General features: G+C 37.6%; 4 protein-coding genes across 4 annotated transcripts; 2 read left to right on the top strand and 2 right to left on the bottom strand.

The window, feature by feature from the left end:
- Positions 1–136: 136 nt before the first annotated feature.
- LOC104769576 (ABC transporter G family member 6) lies at positions 137–2,810 on the bottom strand. The gene has a single exon (XM_010493817.3). It carries the CDS (start codon positions 2,492–2,494, stop codon positions 308–310), a length of 2,187 nt encoding a protein of 728 aa, XP_010492119.1. The 5' UTR covers positions 2,495–2,810; the 3' UTR covers positions 137–307.
- A 348-nt stretch (positions 2,811–3,158) lies between these two features.
- Positions 3,159–6,247, bottom strand: LOC104769575 (mRNA-decapping enzyme subunit 2). Its single transcript, XM_087504369.1, has 8 exons — positions 5,789–6,247; positions 5,506–5,657; positions 5,222–5,349; positions 5,026–5,121; positions 4,174–4,326; positions 3,976–4,079; positions 3,820–3,887; positions 3,159–3,742 (listed from the first exon to the last, which is right to left on the bottom strand). Exons 1-8 carry the CDS (start codon positions 5,872–5,874, stop codon positions 3,429–3,431), a joined length of 1,101 nt encoding a protein of 366 aa, XP_087360495.1. The 5' UTR covers positions 5,875–6,247; the 3' UTR covers positions 3,159–3,428.
- A 1,021-nt stretch (positions 6,248–7,268) lies between these two features.
- Positions 7,269–12,627, top strand: LOC104769574 (uncharacterized). Its single transcript, XM_010493814.3, has 18 exons — positions 7,269–7,673; positions 7,845–8,054; positions 8,439–8,534; positions 8,894–8,946; positions 9,107–9,203; positions 9,309–9,382; positions 9,499–9,610; positions 9,697–9,807; positions 10,000–10,076; positions 10,434–10,500; positions 10,634–10,699; positions 10,929–11,036; positions 11,120–11,250; positions 11,339–11,405; positions 11,476–11,543; positions 11,669–11,762; positions 11,896–11,966; positions 12,045–12,627. Exons 1-18 carry the CDS (start codon positions 7,524–7,526, stop codon positions 12,406–12,408), a joined length of 2,016 nt encoding a protein of 671 aa, XP_010492116.1. The 5' UTR covers positions 7,269–7,523; the 3' UTR covers positions 12,409–12,627.
- Positions 12,628–14,380: 1,753 nt separating this feature from the next.
- Positions 14,381–18,682, top strand: LOC104769573 (sulfate transporter 4.1, chloroplastic). Its single transcript, XM_010493813.3, has 15 exons — positions 14,381–15,008; positions 15,110–15,158; positions 15,251–15,452; positions 15,573–15,741; positions 16,093–16,158; positions 16,247–16,354; positions 16,456–16,563; positions 16,785–16,850; positions 16,974–17,034; positions 17,165–17,292; positions 17,408–17,449; positions 17,544–17,660; positions 17,751–17,802; positions 17,906–18,044; positions 18,127–18,682. Exons 1-15 carry the CDS (start codon positions 14,661–14,663, stop codon positions 18,536–18,538), a joined length of 2,067 nt encoding a protein of 688 aa, XP_010492115.2. The 5' UTR covers positions 14,381–14,660; the 3' UTR covers positions 18,539–18,682.
- Positions 18,683–18,993: the final 311 nt, after the last annotated feature.

Raw genomic sequence — 18,993 nt, 5'->3', positions numbered from 1 at the left:
TCTGTACACGTCTCATCCGCAAGGTAAAAAATTTCCAAGTGTACTCAACTTTGGGAATACATGGTAGCAACAAAAAAGTGCAATTTGCAGCTACATGCATCTCATGGTTATTTTGCAGATTATCAATCAATCAGTCTTTTCAGAAATTTCCAATTACTAATTCAAACAAATATCAAGTAGTTGAGCTCATTCAACAATTTATCAACCACATAAATATAAGTATACAGCAAAGAATTAAAAGAAAGATACAGAATACAAACAAAGGTTAACCAAACTTTAAAACCAAAGATCAAACTGAGATTTTTTTTTACCTCCTCTTGTTCTTGCTTCCCAAAAGCAGAGAAAAGTAGAACAAGATACGAAAGAAGAAGCCCCAAGCGACCGTAACCCACAAGCAGTTCCATTTGGTGAGATCCGTAACGCCTTGCTGCTGCAAAATGTCATATCCTGTGGTCAAGCAAGTGGAGCTTGTGATCCTCATCCCAAGTGATTTGCTCATCGTTGCTAGAAGCCTAACTTTCATCCCCCGAGGCACAGCGACGAGAGGTGTGTTGTCGAATATCTGAACTCCTCTAACGAAACACTTTGTAGGGTCACCAAATTCGTTTAGGAGCACAGCTTCGTAAGGGTACTTGACTAATGAGATGTAATGGAACCAGATCCAGTAGCCAGGGATTCGATCTCGGTTGATGAAGAATCCACTGAACAGCAAGAAATAGGCCAATATAGCTACCACAATAGTGTAACCGAGCATTACATGTGGAACAACGCCAGACAAGAAGGTGACGAATGAGCTACCTGCCCAGAAAGAGGCTAAGATGACAAGGAAGTAGAAGAGGAAACCCATGAGACCTCCATCTAACCCCACTCCCCAAAACGTGATTGCTGCGAAAGCAAGCGAAAGGATGATCAAGGAAGGAAGGGCGACAAGAGAGTGAGAAAGCACATAGGAGGATCTTCTGTAAGCGTTGTAAGCTGTTTCTCTCATGAAAATGAAACGTTCTTGGAGGAAAACGGGAAGAGCATCTGCGCAGGTGTAGAACGTTGTGGACATTGCAAAGGCAAAGCATCCGAGACGTTCTTGGACTCCTTTAGGGGAATTATCAAGCTGCCAAAACATGGTAGCTAATATGAAACCAGTGACTAGGACAGCTCCTAGTCGTATCCCAAACAGTTCAGGCTGTCTGCGAGAGTTAGTCATGGAACGTTTTGCTAAAACCGCGAGTTCGACCCAAAACGGGTTTGCGAATGTTGGAATGGTGGAAACAGGGTTTGAGCCAGAGCCAGGGGTGGTTGTGTTCGCTCCAGAGACGAGCTTTCCTTTGGAGATGCTTGCGCTGATGGCTTCTTTCAAAGACAGACCAGTCTGAGTTCTTGGCTCTGCTTTCCTCTGTCTGAAACCTTTGTTGAACTCAACTAAACTTCTTGTTCCACCAGCTGATCCTTCCAGCTCACGGATCAAATCCAAAGCGAACTCAGTACGGTTCTCGTGTTCTGGAATCGGGTGGCCAAACTCCGCGAAAAACCTAGGTAGCATCGCAGGGGAACCACTGAACACGGTTTGACCACGGGACAAGAAAAGAAGACGATCAAGCAATCGAAGAAGACGGTAACTAGGTTGATGAAGAGTCATGATCACCATGCTTCCACTCTGAGCGATTCTTTTGAGAACCTTGATCACACTAAGAGCACTCGTCGAGTCCAAACCAGAGGTTGGTTCATCGAGAAAAAGCAGAATCGGATCATGGATGATATCAATCCCGATTGAAACTCTCCGTCTCTCTCCACCAGAGATCCCACGGTGACCTTCATCTCCGATCACTGTATTAGCAGCATTTCTGAGTCCTAACTGATCAATCAAAGCTTGAACGCGGAGACTCTTCTTGGATTTGGAAAGGCTTCGAGGGAGACGAAACTCGGCTGCGAACATTAAGGTTTCTTCAACTGTAAGCATAGGGAAGAGAAGATCGTCTTGCATCACGTAAGCTGAGATAGCTTTTTGCATTTTCGAGTTGAGGACTTCTCCGTTTAGAGTAACGTTTCCTTTTAAGCTTCCTTTAGCGATACGGTTAGCTAACGCATCGATCAGTGTTGATTTGCCTGAGCCACTTGCTCCCATCACAGCTACTATCTCTCCGTCTCTAGCTTCACCGGAGATTCCGTTGAGGAGCGTCTTCGTCTTGGAAGAGAAGAGACCCTCCGAGGAAGGAGCTCCGGGATCCGAACTGCGTCTCCACGTGAACTTCCGGCGAACTTTGACGCTGTAAGTGAGATCGGTGAATGAGAGAACGAACGGTACGGATTGGTCTGGCGAGGTGAGATCAACATCGACGTGATGCTGGTCATGATGACCGCCACGACGCGTCGTGTTGTCGACGTTTTGCAAGAGCTGTGCGAACGTTGGAGAAGACGACGCGCCGCCTGAGACACCGTTATACTCCGGCGAGAAGAACGGTGACGTCATGTTGTCGTCTGCTGCGACCACACGAGACATTCTTTTTGGGTTTCTTGTGATTGTCAATGTGATGAAGCGGGAAAATATCTAACGGCGTTAAAACTACCGTTGTTAGCTTAGAAGGGGAAGAGAAGAGGAAACATGAGTTATAACCAACGTTTTAATTTCTATTTCTATTTATAGATACAATTTCTCAATGTGGTTGGGCTGTGTTAACATGTCTTTGCTTTTTTTCTTCTAAGGATTAGTTTGATGAAAAAAAACAAAAAGTATGAGAAGAGTCAAAGTCACAAATGCTGATGCTTAATGTAGATGAACCTCCAAACCTAAACACAAGCAAGTAAAAAGTGTAAAACACAACAAAAAAAAAAAAGCCACATGTCCGTTTCTGTTTCTTTAAAATGTTTTCGTATAGCATTCAAATATATATTTTTCGGCCACGCTTGCCTAATTTAGGCCACCGTTCCCCCACCCACCTTTATTTTATACTCAACAAAATCAAGTTACAATGTGAATAAGGTTGAAACAATGTATATCTCGTAAGATAATCATAGTATTATATAAACTTACTAATTAGGTGTGACTTTTTTTTAGGTTTATAGGTTAAAAAAAAAAAAAACATTAAACGCCATCTTTCTTTGCCTTCTTCAAGACTATAACACTAGCTTATTGTCACAATTAAGAAAGATCATCAATTCACTACTTGGGTAAGAAACTCCTTTAACCTATATAGCTGGTCGCAACCATTGTCATCCATGATCCAAAAGGATTCACAACTCTCCAACTATCCATCATTTACAACAACCCTTTCATTCTAGAAGAAACAAATGACATAAAACCAAATACCGAAGAAATAGAAAAAGGTACAAGCGTATGAACATATCCAACGGTTTTGCTATAGACAAACCCACCAATCCAACCGCATCATAACTCCCAATACCAATCCAACCCATATCTGAGACTGATTGACCAGTCAAGCTGAAAAATCACATTCCATCGCCGCCTGTAAGATAGCTGACGTGTCGAACTTGAAGTTTCTGAAACTGCTTTCAGGTACTATGTCCTGAGGATGGTCGACTTCAGGCCTTGTGTTGTGGCTTTCCATTGAGGCTGTCCTGAGTTCAGGCTTTGTACTGTGGCTCTCCATTGTTGTTGTTGTCTTGAGTTCAGGTTTTCTATTGTGGCTTTCTACTGTTGTTGTCTTGACTTCAGGTTTCCTATTGTGGCTTTCCACTGTTGCTGTCCCGTTCCCTCCAACAATAGTCCTTGCATTCCACACGCAGAGTGCTGTACAAAGCATATGAAGTCAGATCTCTGCCACAAGCCTCTCTTTATATGAATGCTTGGTGAAAAAGACATCAAACCTTTAAGGGGCTTGTTAGGTCTCCGTGCTACAGGTGACGGATGTTTTAGTATCCACGACTTCAACGACCTGCACAAGTTTGTAATCTCTATTGTTATGCACCAATAACAGAAACCACCCAGAAATATATGTGGATAAATAGGGAGCCACTACTCACGAAAGAAAAGGTGCCACCATGTACAGTTTGAGACCAGAAACTCCATGAGTTATCACCTCATTACTTGCTGGCTGTAGATGATCGAGCCGGTGCCATGTAATTTCCTACAAGTATTCCACAACAAATAAACATAAGAGACTCATCATCATACAGACGCAGACAAGATCACACTCACAAGGTCAATTGTTAGATACACACACTGATTTCCTTCTTTGTTTGTGGTGCAAAAAGTGTATCCTCAGTCACCCCAGCAACTATGTATAGTCGTACTCTTTGCTGCCTGAATACAAACTCTATATATTCTTCTTTCTTGAGTAGCTTTGAGACATCAAATCCAGTTTCCTCTAAGACCTGTTTTAGGCATGGAAGAACAGTACATAAGACAGCCTAAACAAGTTTGACAAAATATTCAATTTTTCACTATTAACCCATAATCCAGGTCTATACAAACAATCAGCAGCAGACATGCAGCATGTGAAATGGTAACTGCACCGGGAGAATAGCACTACAGAAAGACAAGTAAACCTTTTGAGCTTTGACCATTTCTATACCAATGAGATAGTAAAAAGATACAGAGAGCCTACATAGTTGACCATTGACAGCAGCACTATTCTCGTTTGCAATAGATCCTGTCTACTGGTGACCTAAGTATATTCCCTTCCTCAATTATATTAGCTCACGTAGGAAAATATATTTCCAGTACCTAGGGAGTACGTGCTATGACCAAACTGTTAAACTAGTGTGAAAATAAGATACCCTGTTGTTCAGAGCAGAAGATATAAGAGAGGTTATCTTTGCTATTATTTCACCTCAGTTATCTATAATTAAAATTCATGCACACATTATGTTGACTCATCTTCATATGTCAACAATTAATAAAGTAGAACGAATGCATCCACTAAGCGAGTTTAATCTTCCCCATAAGTTCTAATTACAAAGTATTTTAATATGCACTAATGATCAATGAGTGGCGGTTGTTGGATTATGCTACAAAAGTGCAAAATAAATGAACCACACAAGATACAGGAACACAATAGAATGGATAGTAACCTCACGAATGGCACAAGCATGGTCTTCTTCATCCTTGCTCTTCTTTCCGCGGGGAAAGCTCCAGCTTGATCCTTTCCAGCCCTTCACCAACAAGCACTGCATACCAAAAAAAGAAAAGAAAAAGGTAAGAGTAAACCAAAAATGTAATTAGAAAAAAGTATCTGGAAACATAAGTATCACCCCAAAGGGGTCTAACCCGTTCATATGTCTCATCCAGGATAATAGCTCCAGTGACAGGAACTCGACACTTGTAAGAAGTAAAGTCTTTGAAAATGTCATCAATATGAGTAACATAAGGTCTCAACACATCACAGCTGTTGAATACTAAGCCAAGTCAAGGAAATAAAGATCCAGAAGAGAACAATAGCAAATACAGAAAGAAGTCAAGGCTATGTGGCAGCATCTGATTTTGAAATTATGCAAATGAATCGTAATGGGTTATTTAACACTGAAAGCAAACGAAATTTCAAGAAAGGATACAGAGGGAAGTAAACTCTTTCAAGGACAAGGACTTGAGCTTAGGATCATTCTCTACAGCATTATCTTCATAGTACCAATAAGCATACTCCACCAGAAACAGAATTCTCTCGAAAGACTGTTGATCTTCTTCAGGGACGTTCAAAACGAATCGACTGAAAACCAAAAAAAAGCCATCACAAAGCATTACCCAAAATCAATTCCGAGCCCATCGCTTCACTCTCTCTACCGAGAACAATTGAAAAGAAAAAAAAAAAGAAAAACTGGATTGATTTGATGAGATTACCTGCAAAGATCATCAAGAAGTTCCTTGGAAGGAAGGCAATTACCGATGTTCTTCGATGAACTCGAAGATCGATGGAGACCCGACATTTTTTTATTCCGTCTTCTAGTAAGTGAATTCTTCGTATTAAAACCCTAATACTGGATGAGAGGAGGAGCTATCTCTATCTCTATCTATCTATATCTATATATATATATATATACTGTAGGACTTAGGAGGTAGGTATAAGCTTTTGGTTTCAATCGGAGAAGGTGGTGGAGTGGATGGTCTCTCGTCGGTGAATCTGATCGCGTCGGAGAAGAATCTGAGAGTGCGACGAGACGACGATTGATGATTGTGTGTATCTTAAAAAATGGTGGGCCCTTCTTTGGCCCTTTATAGCTGATGGAAGTAAAGTGCGCTGCTGCCTGCTGCCGTGTGTCTATTCTATTAGGGTGGATCAAAATATCCGAGATCCGATCCATGTTTCCATTGGGTCTCATTTTTATTATTTTTTATTGTAATTTTTCTTTTCTTAAAAATTCATTTGTCTTCATAAAAATTGAAAAGTTCTTTTTATGAAATTATTTTTTACGCATCCAAATTTTAATACATATTTTCAATTTTTCAACTATAACAGACAAACCAATTAAACAAACATTTTTTTTTTCATTGGGTGTTCTTGTAAAATACAAGGAGATTAATTGTATTAACCTTTTTTTTTTCTATCTTGATGAAATTTCACATTTAACAAAATACATAAACAATGTTGATGAAATTTCACATTTTTAAAAATATATAATTACAATATTATGTTTTTTTTTACCGAAGAAAACAACTACTTAATTAATTGCTTTGAAATTGAACAAATTATTTCTAAATTTAAGTTTTTATAACCTTCGTTAACATGTTTTTAAATTAAATAGCTAAATTTTTCAGTAATTTTCAGAAATTGTGAATTACAATTTTGTACTGAGGATGAAACTGATTTTTACCGGATAGTAATCTTTCTAGGTTTTTACCTTTTCCTCAGCTTCATTGCTAACTCTTGTTTGATTTCTACTCTTCAATCTATATCTTGTAAAACAAAAAGATATACAAAATTGAAATAGAAATAAAAAATTGTTCTTTGCCAGTATGAATCTTATATAACCTTTATGACTGTTGCTGCTTTGAAGTCCAAAAAGTGAGTCAAATTTTTGAAAATATTGCTTTATGATTATGCTTATTTTAGATACATACTTAATTTATTAATAAAAAAATATGCAGTTACAAACTTATAATTCATTATAAAATATAAATATTGGTAATATATTTAAAATTACTTATCTTATCACATCACACAAATTTAAAGTGTACAAATAATTAATTATACGAATGTAAAAATGTTAAAATAGGCCAAACATTATACGAAAAAAGAAGGATTGATTCCCTAGCTTTGTCTTGAATAATATCTCTATTTCAATATTTTAAATAGCTAAGTTTGAATCAATTTTGTTTTGTTGTTGAAAAGAAAAAGTAATAGATAAATAGCTTTTTTTTTGTTTTTGGGTAAAAAATTTGGTAACTATTCATTAATTCACATTTACAGTACGTGCAAATGCAAGTGCAAAAACGTCAAAGTTAATCACCAGTAAAAACTTTGACCGTGGCCGAGAGAGAGAGAGAGTTGTCTCATTTTCAGTAATTCACAAAAATTGGTACTATTCGTTCCCCGAGGAGATTTATTCGCCGTAGTAAGAAGATCGAACAATAGAACATGTCGTGGCTGCGAACGGCCGTCAATAAGGCGGTGGAGGTCGGAAACCGTAAAAACATCACCCGAACCGTCAAGAACTATGCCGACTCCGTCGTCCAGCAGGCTGGCCAAGCCGTCGCTGAAGGAGCCAAACTTTTCCAAGACCGCATTGTAAATTTCTCATTTCCTTTTACTTATTCCCGTTTCTAATTGGTATTTAGGTCTAATTTCTTTAGATTCTAGTTTCGATTTTGTCATTTTCTCCATATTTGTGAACTTATTATATAGTGCAGTTGTTACTGTAGCTACTACATGAATAACCCGGATTGCAAACTTTTACAGGGTGTTGGGGCCTTCAAGAGTGTTAGTCAGACGATTCAGAGATTAGAAGAAGCTGCAGTCTCATATAGAGGTCATGAAAGGGCATTGCTGATTACTAGATGGTTAAATGTTCTCAAGGAGATTGATAGAGCTACTCAAAGTTCTGTAAAGGATAAACAGATTAGCTCAGAGGAACCACTTGCTTCTGAGGAATCAAAGAGACGTGAATGGGTAAGTATTCACGATAGGACGAAGTTTGCAATGAAGTTTACTGTTCTCTCGCTTCCTAAATATCAAGAATACTACTTAAGTAGAGAATGTTATGATCTTTAGTGGTGCTGGGTTAAGAATCTTACATGTTCCTGAACTGGTTTTGTAAAAGAGAAAGAGGATGACGTTTATAAAGAGGTCATCATATCATCCTGCATTTTAGAATTTCAAGAATTTTACTTAAGTACAACAGTAGATCAGATTGTTATCCTTAGTAATATAGGGTAACTGTTTTCTGTTAAAAGGGTTTGATTATCAGTGAGTTTCTAATCACTATTCTGCTTTTAATTTCATATGTTGTATTTATGACCAATTCCACTTCAGAAGATACCTTTCCATGTGTAGGTTTTGTATTACGACCCAGATATAGGTGGTGAGCCACTAAATTTCCGTGATGTTTTTCTGCAAAGTCAAGCTCTGGAGGGCATCGTTCTGTCCATGGTAATCTTTCGCAGCTTCAACGTTATCTTTTGGTGGCTATCTGATAAGTAATAACAATCAGTACCCACCCTTTCTCTAGTTTGGATATATATGTAAGGGTGGACTAGTAGGAACCTGAGAGATGTAGCATCATTGATTTGATTTCACAGTGTTAATTCAAGATAATGAAATGTAAAGAAAATGTATAGCTTGGCAAAAAGAAAGTAAGGAACAGCTTAAGTAGTCTTTTGTATGTTCTGAGAACCTGTCATTTATCTTGTTTCTCGGAATGTTCTGCATATCGTACTATATTTATATTATTGGGATATGTGAAATATGTACCGTCTATGGGGGTTAAAGGTTTGACTGTTCTATTACAGATTATTGAACCACCACATGACGAAGAGATTACTCTACTCCTGGAGATGTTTGGGTGAGTCGGCTGGTATTCCAAATTGCATTGCCAAAATTCATGATGCTATAGTTGCCAAAAGTCTATGGGAGTCTTAAGACTTTTTCTTGGCAAAACCGACACAGTTTATTGCTATTTCATACCTAATGCGGTTATTCATAGATCTTAACATTGTTTTCAGGCTTTGTCTGAATGGAGGAAAGGAAGTTCATGATGCTATAGTTAGCAGTATGCAGGATCTTGCTACAGTATTTTCGAGTTACAAGGATGAAGTTTTGGTAACAGCTTGATCATTAAAAAGTCAGCATTATGTTAATTTATGGGTGTTTGGATTCCTCCTAACTGGTGTATTCTTCTATGTTGCTTGGGGTGCTCTTCGACAGGTTAAGCAGGACGAATTGCTTCAGTTTGCCCAAAATGCCATCACAGGTTTGAAGATCAATGCTGAAATGCTGAGGTGATAAATAAAGATATTGATGTGCTTTTTTGCTCTCGTTTCCTTTCATGAATGAATGAATGATTCATAGGACATTGCTCATCTTGCATTGATTTTAATTGAATTCATGTTTTCAGAATTGATGCTGAAGCTTCTGATCTGAGAAAAAAACTCGAAAAGATAAATGCCTCTCAAATTCCACAGCAAAATGAAGATAAGGAACTTAAAGAGGCACCTTTAACAATAGAGGTGAGAGTACAGCATTATCTCCAAGCCCTTTTTTTCTCCCTTAGCTCATTTAGGTAGTTCCATTTTATAGACTTCTCATTTTGCAGGCTTTTAAAGAAACACTTGCGAAGATTCGTCTTTGCTCCAGACTAGAAGGTCTTCTAGTTAGAAAGAGACAACTAAGCAACGGTGATTCACCAGATATACATGCTCAGAAAGTAAGTCTGTGAGCTTTATTAGTCTCAAATTATATAAGTTGATTGGTATCGTTAATTATCATCTTGTTCTACTTGTTTGTGCTGATAGGGAATGTTAAGAGTTTCATGTATTCAATGAGAGCATATCATTTCTTGACTTCTGAAGGAGAATGTTAATTATGGAAAATAAAAGATATTTTTTCTTTGAACCAGGTCGACAAGCTCAAGGTGTTATTAGAATCATTAGCAAATTCAACTTCCAAAGCCGAGAAGCGAATATCAGAGAACAGGTTAAACTTCTTATCGACTTCAGTTGATTTTTTTTTCTGCAATTAAGACTTTTTTGTGGTTTAATTTTGATATGACATGGTACATTCACCAAACCAGAAGAGTAGCTTTCAAGTCTCGTACTCTTTGTATGCATGTTCAGCAAATACAGCTGAGACAAAGTGCAATTCATTCCTCATTTATTTTCTGATTAACTATAACATATGCATATCAGATATATGAATTATGGGACCGCAAGACAATGCTGAGCCTCATCAAAGCTTTTCTTGTTACCTCTTAGTGCTATTGAGCAAATGATTAGTCTGTGGAAGTAAAAATACCATCTATGGGTACCAATGGTCCATTTTCTCTTTTCGCAGACTTCAGAAAGAGGAGGCACTAAAAGCTCGTGTGGTGAAAGCAAATGAAACCGGTGAAAAGGAAAAGGTCTTTGTCTCCCGCTTTTTAATTTCTTCTTTTGAATATTGACTGCAAAACAAACACTAATAGTTGTAGCATTCTTTGGCATGTTCATCCGCTCCCAGTATTAAGGTTCTTTGCTATGATTTACTGTGTACAGGAATTGGGTGCAGAAATTGAACAACTTGAGAAACAAAGAGATGAGCTGGAAGCCGAACTGAAGAGGGTAATTGAATCTTCTCTATTAAATTGATTTCTTGTTTTATTCTGGAGGTTTACAAACACACGCTTGAAACAGACGAAAATTTTTTCTTTCCACCTGACAATTCTTAATTGTATGAATGTAAGCTCATCATGCTGTTGAATTGAAATATAAATATTTTTTATATGATTCTATGTATTTAGCTATGATTATTTTGGTACGGAAGGTATATCAATGAATATTCTCCATGTAGGTAAATATATCATTAGCTGCTGCTCAAGCACGGTTCCGTAATGCAACAGAGGAGAGGGATCAATTTGGTGAAGCCAACAATCAGATAATCGCTCACCTGAAAACAAAGGTGGCATATTCTTATAGATGAGTAGCTCTTATGCTTAACAATATCAACGTGAAATAATTTGCTTATGTTGATTCTGCGTGTAGGACGATGACCTGTCTAAATCAGTTGTAGCTTGTAAGAAAGAAGCAGAAGTTATTAAGACGTGGATTAATTTTCTTGAGGATACATGGCTTCTTCAATGCTCATATACCGAAACGAAGGATAAACAGACTTTGTATTCTACCTACTCTCAGCTGCTTCTCTCAATACATCTTGTTTTGCTGCACGGACACAATAATTAATCCATTGAATGCATGTCTTAGGGACGAATTGGAGAAGCATGAGGATTATTTCTCAGAAGTTGCCTTTAATAAACTTTCTGTGTACAAGGTAACCTCTGTACTTTGATCTAGTAATTGATATATGACAGAACTAACACAAAAAAAATCATATTGTGCAGAAGGAGGTGGCACCTTTAATCAGTCGTATAGATAATTATGTGGAAAACCTGAAGAATCTGGGTCCTGGGTAATTTCCTCTCGTTGAATTGAATTGCTCCATTACATTGCTTGGTGTCTGACTAATAACACTAGTTGGAGTGTAACTGTACCTAGCAGTAGTGGTGACATTTTCGCATGTGGTGGTGGTGACAGGTCGGAGAAGCCGCCAAATGCCGATCAGGGAGACAATCAGGTTTCAAACCCGAGGAAAATTCTGGAGCAGGAGTATATAGACTATGAGACCAAGGTAAGAATTGCTGCTTAGTAGGTCCTTTTTCATTCAGACCCAATGACTGGGACCAAATTCGACTCTGCATGGTTGTGCTATATTTTTCTCTTTGTTCGGTTGCTCTTCCTTGTCACTGATTTGGTTTTATCAGATCATTACTACCTTCAGCATTGTCGACAACATGAAAGAGCAATTCCAGGTTCTCCAGAGCAAACTGGAAAAGTGAGTGGAAACATAACTCTTTGACCTTTTAGCAATCCTAAGTTTTGAAACCCCTTCTGAAATCCTTCATGATTCCAGAAAGGAAGACCGGCGTGTGAAAGAGCTATTTGATGACATGGAGAAAATGAGGCAGCAATTTGAATCCATAGCGAGGCCAATGTTAGAGATAGAGATTCCATCACCTAAAAGCAGTGCTTCATCACCCAAATCTCCCGAGCCCAGCAGTGGCATGGATGCTCCAACTGAATCTACTCTGTCCCAAAAGTCAGAGTCGAGCAAACCGCCTGAGGCACCAAAAACTACTGCCGGTTCCAGTCAGGAATTTAACCCTGAAGCCGAACTAGCCGAGCTTGAATCTGAATTTGGTAAGGTGGCACGTGATTACTCTGCAGATGAGGTTGATGGATGGGAATTTGATGAACTTGAGAAAGAGCTGCAGTAGTAAGTAGTCCAGCGACTCAAATAATATGATCATCACACGCATGTCCACCACATACACTGTTATGTTTTTTCTCGTACCTTTTTCTTTTGCCGCGTTACTCCAAAGTTTATTCGCTAATCGGTATGGTAATTTTATGGTAACTGCCTGTTGACTGTTGTATGTTTACTTGGAACATATAAAAAACAAACGTAATTAAAACTGTGTTTAACCTTTTTGAAATTTCTGACTCGGCATGTCAAGTGGGCCAGACCTGCCTTGCTAGCCTCACTGCGGAATTTGCAATGTCTTCACTCACAATCAGTGCCGGCCCTTACCTAAAGCCCGTAAAGCAAGGGCTTTAGGCGCCAGAGTATATTAGCGATTTAAGGGGCATCAATTACGTAAACGTTGCGGTGGTACAGTGGTTGGGTATGCCTTAATTCACCTTCAGTAGCAGTTTTTGTAATTTTTTTCTTCTAATGCCTTTTAATGGGCAAAAGATTTTTTTTTTGCTTTAGGCAGCAAAATTGGTTGGGCCGGCACTGCTCACAATGAATCGTCTCTCAAGAGAATCCATTCCTTGTTGTTTAGTGCATGTCGTTCTAACGTTTTCCTTCTACATGGGAATCTAAATTTGGACTATGGGACCATCAAAGACGGATAATAATCAAAAGCTTGCCTTGATATGCCTCTTAGAGGTATGGAGCGGATATATCAGTTCTCCAATTGTCTTTTGGCAGACTTGAGAAAAAGGTAGGTATCAAAAAGTGAAAGGTAGGAAAATGTCCTTTTCTCACGCTTTTAAATGTTTATGAAATATGTAAACGACATTTTTGAGATAACCTTCATCAAAGGTCTCTAAGCCTTGAAGGTTTTTTGAAATAGGAAAAAAAACAAAAAAAAAGACTCAGGATTTATTTAGTGAAGTCTCTCATGGTCATGTACACAAGAGTTGACCCACACTCATCGACATCATGAATCGGACCGGCTTAACGTCTATCTTCACTCTGAACTCTCAACACATGTTTTATTCCCCCTCCCAATCTTTATACAATTAAAAAAAATGATCGCATAATTATAAAATTGTCGTCAAAACTGGCACGCAAGCCACTTGTATTGGTCCTATTGGACAACCTTCATGAATTCTATTCAAGTATTAGAGAGATACGTGACGAAACTAACCAGTGACAACAATTGCTCTTAACGTAATTTAATTCAAAAACATATTTTGTAATAACAAAATTTAAACGTCATCGTAATCGTAATCTAATTAGGCTTCTAATGGCATCTCCAATCCACCTCTATATTTGCTTTTTAACTCTATTTTAAAGTAAAATCTACTCCAACCCATCTCTATTTCTACCTCTATAATAGAGATCTCTATTTTTTCCTCTATATATAGAGGAACTCTATTTTTTCCTCTATAATAGAGTTGAACTTTTTTATTTATAAAATGGTCCTTGAACTTTTAACATTTTTATATTTATGATCAAAATAAATAAAATATATATTTAAATAGTTTAATAATAATTTAATGAAGTATATTAATAGGATAATTGATTATAAAATTAAAAGAAAATTTATATAAAATTTTATTAAATATAAATAACTTAAATATATTAGCTTTTATTCATGCCATAACATTATTTTTAATACAACAAAAACTAATTATTTAATATTCTGGTAAATTACTTCTGGATCCACCAATAACATTATTTTTATATGATGCAATGTATTTCTTTTAATAAATGTGATATTTAAATAATATTTATGAATGTTAAAATTTTAAATAATATCATAATTTTATGAAAGTTTTACAAATACTAAAATAAATGGGTCAGTTTGCAACTTTTATTAGTAAAAGGTATTAATAGTAAAATAAAAAAGGAATCTCTACAAAATATTCTTTTTTAGAGGAAAAAAATAGAGGTATCCATTGGAGCAAAAGTTACCTCTATTATAGAGTTCATCTATTTTTAATATATTAGCTTTTATTCATGCCATAACAAATCAATAATGGTATCAACTGTATAAACAAATCTATTTTTGATTTGTTTAGATAAAAATAATAATAATATTTTTTTTTAAAAGTTAGTTTGAAACAAAAAAAAAAATTAGAATTGACCACACAGCACTAGAGAGAGAGAGTAAAGAAGGGTTGGGTTTGTGGAATCACTTTAATTTTATTGGTCATTCTCTCTTCTCAGAGCAACGGATCCGTTTCTAAAAGTGCGCCAACCGTATGAGCGCATAGATAGATCATCATCATCATCATGTCCTACGCATCTCTCAGCGTCAAGGACCTAACCAGCCTTGTTTCTAGATCCGGAACCGGTTCGTCTTCTTCATCTTCTTCTCCGCTCAAACCTCCGGGTCAAACCCGACCCGTTAAGGTCATCCCGCTTCAGCATCCGGACACCTCTAACGAAGCTCGTCCTCCTTCAATCCCTTTCGACGATATCTTCTCAGGATGGACGGCCAAGATCAAGCGTATGAGGATCGTCGATTGGGTCGATACTCTGTTTCCTTGTTTCCGATGGATTCGAACTTACAAATGGAAAGAGTATTTAAAGCTCGATCTCATGGCTGGTATCACCGTCGGTATAATGCTTGTTCCCCAGGTCTATTATATTTTTCTCTCTCTCAGTTTCGTATAATATCTTCAGATTTGTTTCCATATATATCAACTCTGAAGCTTGTGGAGTTTTTGATTTGATGTTAGGCAATGTCGTATGCGAAACTAGCTGGTCTTCCACCAATATATGGTTTATGTAAGCTTCTTGTCAATTCAGAGAATGCTATGGAGTTCTTCTGCTCTTCACAAGCCTATTCATGTTTCAATTTTATGAATTATTTGATGCAGATTCGTCTTTTGTGCCGATATTTGTGTATGCCGTATTCGGCTCATCTCGTCAGCTTGCAATTGGACCTGTTGCGTTGGTGTCTCTTCTTGTTTCTAATGCTTTGGGTGGAATCGCTGATACAAATGAGGAACTACATATTGAATTGGCCATTTTGTTGGCGTTTTTGGTTGGAGTTTTGGAGTGCATCATGGGACTCTTGAGGTAATACTATATGTTTTCTTTAGAAATTAGGCGAAGGGAACAACGTAACTGATATCTGTTAAAAGCAGAAGTCCTCTAATTGTGCCATGTTGCATTCCCTTGTTTGTGATTTCAATCCAGGCTTGGATGGCTTATACGATTCATAAGTCACTCTGTCATATCTGGATTTACAAGTGCTTCGGCCATTGTGATTGGGTTATCTCAAATAAAATATTTCCTGGGGTATAGCATTGCCCGGAGCAGCAAGATTGTCCCAATTGTAGAGAGCATAATAGCTGGAGCTGATAAGGTGAAACTTCCATTTCCAGCTTTAGACTGTTCAAAGAAACAGTTTCCTCTTTGGCTAAGGTCTTCAAATCGGGTTCTATAAGTATCATCTAGACTGAGATTGTTTTAAAACCTCTTTATATTTCGATCTGCGTATTCTTTTTCTATCCACTGCCTCAAGAACTGTAAGTACCTGCTGGTGTAACTTTTAGTATATCTGGTTCTCCCTATATCCTTATGTAGCTTAGACTATACTTTGAATCGTCATGGTATGATGATTTTGCTTGTATATCATGAATCAGTTTTGTTAAAGAAAGCATTTTGTTTCTACTTATTTTTTACTTTGTTTATATGGATCTTTTCTGCTTTGTAGTTTCAATGGCCACCTTTCTTGATGGGATCTCTCATTCTGGTGATCCTTCAAGTGATGAAGCATGTGGTATGAGCTTTGATCTTTTCAGAGTTACTAGGGAAGTATAACTTTCCGTTATATAATATGGTAATAAGGTTATGGTATTGCATGGCAGGGAAAAGCAAAGAAGGAACTTCAATTCTTACGAGCAGCTGCGCCACTCACAGGGATTGTGCTCGGTACAACCATTGCAAAAGTGTTTCATCCGCCTTCCATCTCTCTGGTCAGATCGCTGACGAAAGAAACTAAATTTACCTTAGTTTCCTTGTTGAGCTACATAATGGTTAAGTGATTGCAGTAATAGCAAAATTTAGTATGTTTCAGGTGGGAGAAATACCTCAGGGCCTTCCAACATTTTCTTTCCCAAGAAGTTTTGATCATGCAAAAACATTGCTTCCAACATCAGCTCTCATTACTGGTGTTGCCATATTGGTGAGACATCAACATCATTATTTTTTTATCAAAGTAGGCATATGGGAACGGCAGAGCTGAACCTAATCATGAGAAACTATAAACAAATGGAGATGGTTTATCTGACTTTCTACGAAAACAGAAGAATATAATTTCTTGTATAGATTTGGATAAGTAAAGCATGTCAATTGATATTATGTTATGTCGTTCTCTAATAAACTAGTTCTACATTTTGTATCCAGGAATCTGTGGGAATTGCCAAAGCACTTGCAGCGAAAAACAGATATGTGTTAGATTCAAATTCAGAGGTATTGTACTTGACTTAAGAAGCTTGAGTAGGAGCCCAATTGTTATGGACTTCGGTTCTTTCTTCTTTTTCATTTACGGCGGTTTTCACTGAAAACTCACATGTTTCTACCTTCACTGGACAGTTGTTTGGTCTTGGTGTTGCAAATATATTGGGGTCACTATTTTCCGCATACCCATCTACAGGTACGTTATCTTGAGATGATAAAGCCATTTGTAATTGACGATACGGATATAACCTGTTATATATTTCATAAATATATACATTTAAAAGTTAATTGACATAATCTGTGAATGTCCTGAATGCAAAATGTAGGATCCTTTTCTAGGTCAGCTGTGAATAATGAAAGTGAAGCTAAGACTGGCCTATCAGGACTAATAACAGGAATCATTATTGGATGTTCTCTACTCTTCTTGACACCAATGTTTAAATACATACCCCAGGTCTGTCTGCCTGTGGTGAATATTTCAATTTCCAGTACTTGATGCTCTTTCTGCACGGCGAAACTAGATTGTGGCTCTTAACTTTCACTCTGTCGCTTCTCTCTTTCGAATTCAGTGTGCTTTGGCAGCAATAGTGATATCTGCCGTTAGCGGCTTGGTAAGTTCATGTAAACCCACCTGCCAAGAAGCGAAGATGAATTTGGCTTCTGGTTTCTTATTTGTACATGTACTTTTCGGATTCTTATCATTAGGTGGACTATGACGAAGCTATTTTCCTGTGGCGTGTGGACAAGAGGGATTTTACGCTTTGGACCATCACTAGCACAACAACATTGTTCTTTGGAATAGAGATCGGTGTCCTTGTTGGTGTGAGTATTTAGATACTCTTCTTATGTTCACATTCATCTAATTAATGTATGTATGAAAGACTCACGCAGTTGCAATGCTTGCAATTTTAGGTTGGTTTTTCACTAGCATTCGTGATCCACGAGTCTGCAAACCCTCACATTGGTAAGAGGAATTCCGTTCAATCGCCTCTCACATCACATGCTTATTGAAACAGCCTAGTTTTCTAACTTGGTTTCATTTGTTATCTTGATTATTCTCCTGGTAGCTGTCTTGGGGCGTCTTCCAGGCACCACTGTGTACAGAAACATAAAGCAGTATCCAGAGGCTTACACATACAACGGGATAGTGATAGTCCGAATCGATGCTCCTATTTACTTTGCCAACATAAGTTACATCAAGGACAGGTGAGAGAGGCATTTATTTTATTTATCGTTGTTGTATGAATCTTTAGAAAGACTAACAAACCCCATGTATTTGAAAATGCAGACTAAGAGAATATGAAGTAGCTGTTGACAAATACACAAACCGGGGACTGGAGGTAGAGAGAATCAATTTTGTAATCCTGGAGATGTCTCCTGTTACACACATAGACTCGAGCGCGGTGGAAGCCTTGAAAGAACTGTACCAAGAGTACAAAACAAGGGACATCCAGCTAGCGATATCAAACCCGAACAAAGATGTTCACCTGACAATAGCAAGATCAGGAATGGTGGAGCTTGTTGGCAAAGAATGGTACTTTGTGAGAGTACACGACGCAGTACAGGTGTGTCTACAATACGTACAGAGCTCTAACTTGGAAGACAAGAAAACAAGTTTCTCGAGAAGGTATGGGAGTGACAACAATTCATCCTCCTTCAAAGCGCTGCTGCAAGAGCCATTGTTGTCAGTGGAGAAATAAAAGGATATATGTAATGTAAGTAATAGGTTTGGTGTATAGTTCTATTGAGAAATTTGTAAACAGCATACAGTTTTCATTGTATGTTTGTAACAACAACATTCTTATTTTACACAAATAAAAAGAAAAAAATAGACCTTGGTGACATTCAGACACAGAGCTTATCTCCTCTCAATACTCTTTACTGAGCAAAAAAAAAACCTAAGTTTAATTTAGGAGGGAATACAAATCTTAAATTCGAAACCCTAGATCTGTTGGGTATCTCGATTTCTCGAATTGCATTGGTGTTTAGAATCATTTAGAGTTATGCCAGTTACTCACCGTCTGTATTTAACTAAGTTTCATATATAATTCGATTGATATAGGAAGGCTGGGAGAATGATGAGACAGTCAGGGAAGCTGTCGAAGAAGCAGGAGTTCGGGGGATTTTAATGGTGAAACCTTTGATCCACACCCAT

This window comes from Camelina sativa, chromosome 20 (genome assembly GCF_030686135.1).
Source record: "Camelina sativa cultivar CO46 ecotype springtype chromosome 20, ASM3068613v1".
NCBI lineage: Eukaryota > Viridiplantae > Streptophyta > Magnoliopsida > Brassicales > Brassicaceae > Camelina > Camelina sativa.
The sequence above is the reverse complement of the archived record's forward strand: the minus strand, read 5'-3'. Positions and strand labels throughout refer to the sequence as shown.

What these genes read in the sequence shown, in the direction of transcription:
- LOC104769575 (XM_087504369.1), bottom strand. Translation starts at nt 5,874, where the DNA reads ATGTCGGGTCTCCATCGATCTTCGAGTTCATCGAAGAACATCGGTAAT. An exon ending in CTTCTTGATGATCTTTGCAG is followed by an intron (nt 5,658 to 5,788) that starts GTAATCTCATCA and finishes TTTGGTTTTCAG; the next exon opens with TCGATTCGTTTTGAACGTCC. An exon ending in AAACAAAGAAGGAAATCAGT is followed by an intron (nt 4,080 to 4,173) that starts GTGTGTATCTAA and finishes GAATACTTGTAG; the next exon opens with GAAATTACATGGCACCGGCT.
- LOC104769576 (XM_010493817.3), bottom strand. Translation starts at nt 2,494, where the DNA reads ATGTCTCGTGTGGTCGCAGCAGACGACAACATGACGTCACCGTTCTTC.
- LOC104769574 (XM_010493814.3), top strand. Translation starts at nt 7,524, where the DNA reads ATGTCGTGGCTGCGAACGGCCGTCAATAAGGCGGTGGAGGTCGGAAAC. An exon ending in GTTACAAGGATGAAGTTTTG is followed by an intron (nt 9,204 to 9,308) that starts GTAACAGCTTGA and finishes GCTCTTCGACAG; the next exon opens with GTTAAGCAGGACGAATTGCT. An exon ending in TCGCTCACCTGAAAACAAAG is followed by an intron (nt 11,037 to 11,119) that starts GTGGCATATTCT and finishes TTCTGCGTGTAG; the next exon opens with GACGATGACCTGTCTAAATC.
- LOC104769573 (XM_010493813.3), top strand. Translation starts at nt 14,661, where the DNA reads ATGTCCTACGCATCTCTCAGCGTCAAGGACCTAACCAGCCTTGTTTCT. An exon ending in TGCATCATGGGACTCTTGAG is followed by an intron (nt 15,453 to 15,572) that starts GTAATACTATAT and finishes ATTTCAATCCAG; the next exon opens with GCTTGGATGGCTTATACGAT. An exon ending in ATCCGCCTTCCATCTCTCTG is followed by an intron (nt 16,355 to 16,455) that starts GTCAGATCGCTG and finishes AGTATGTTTCAG; the next exon opens with GTGGGAGAAATACCTCAGGG.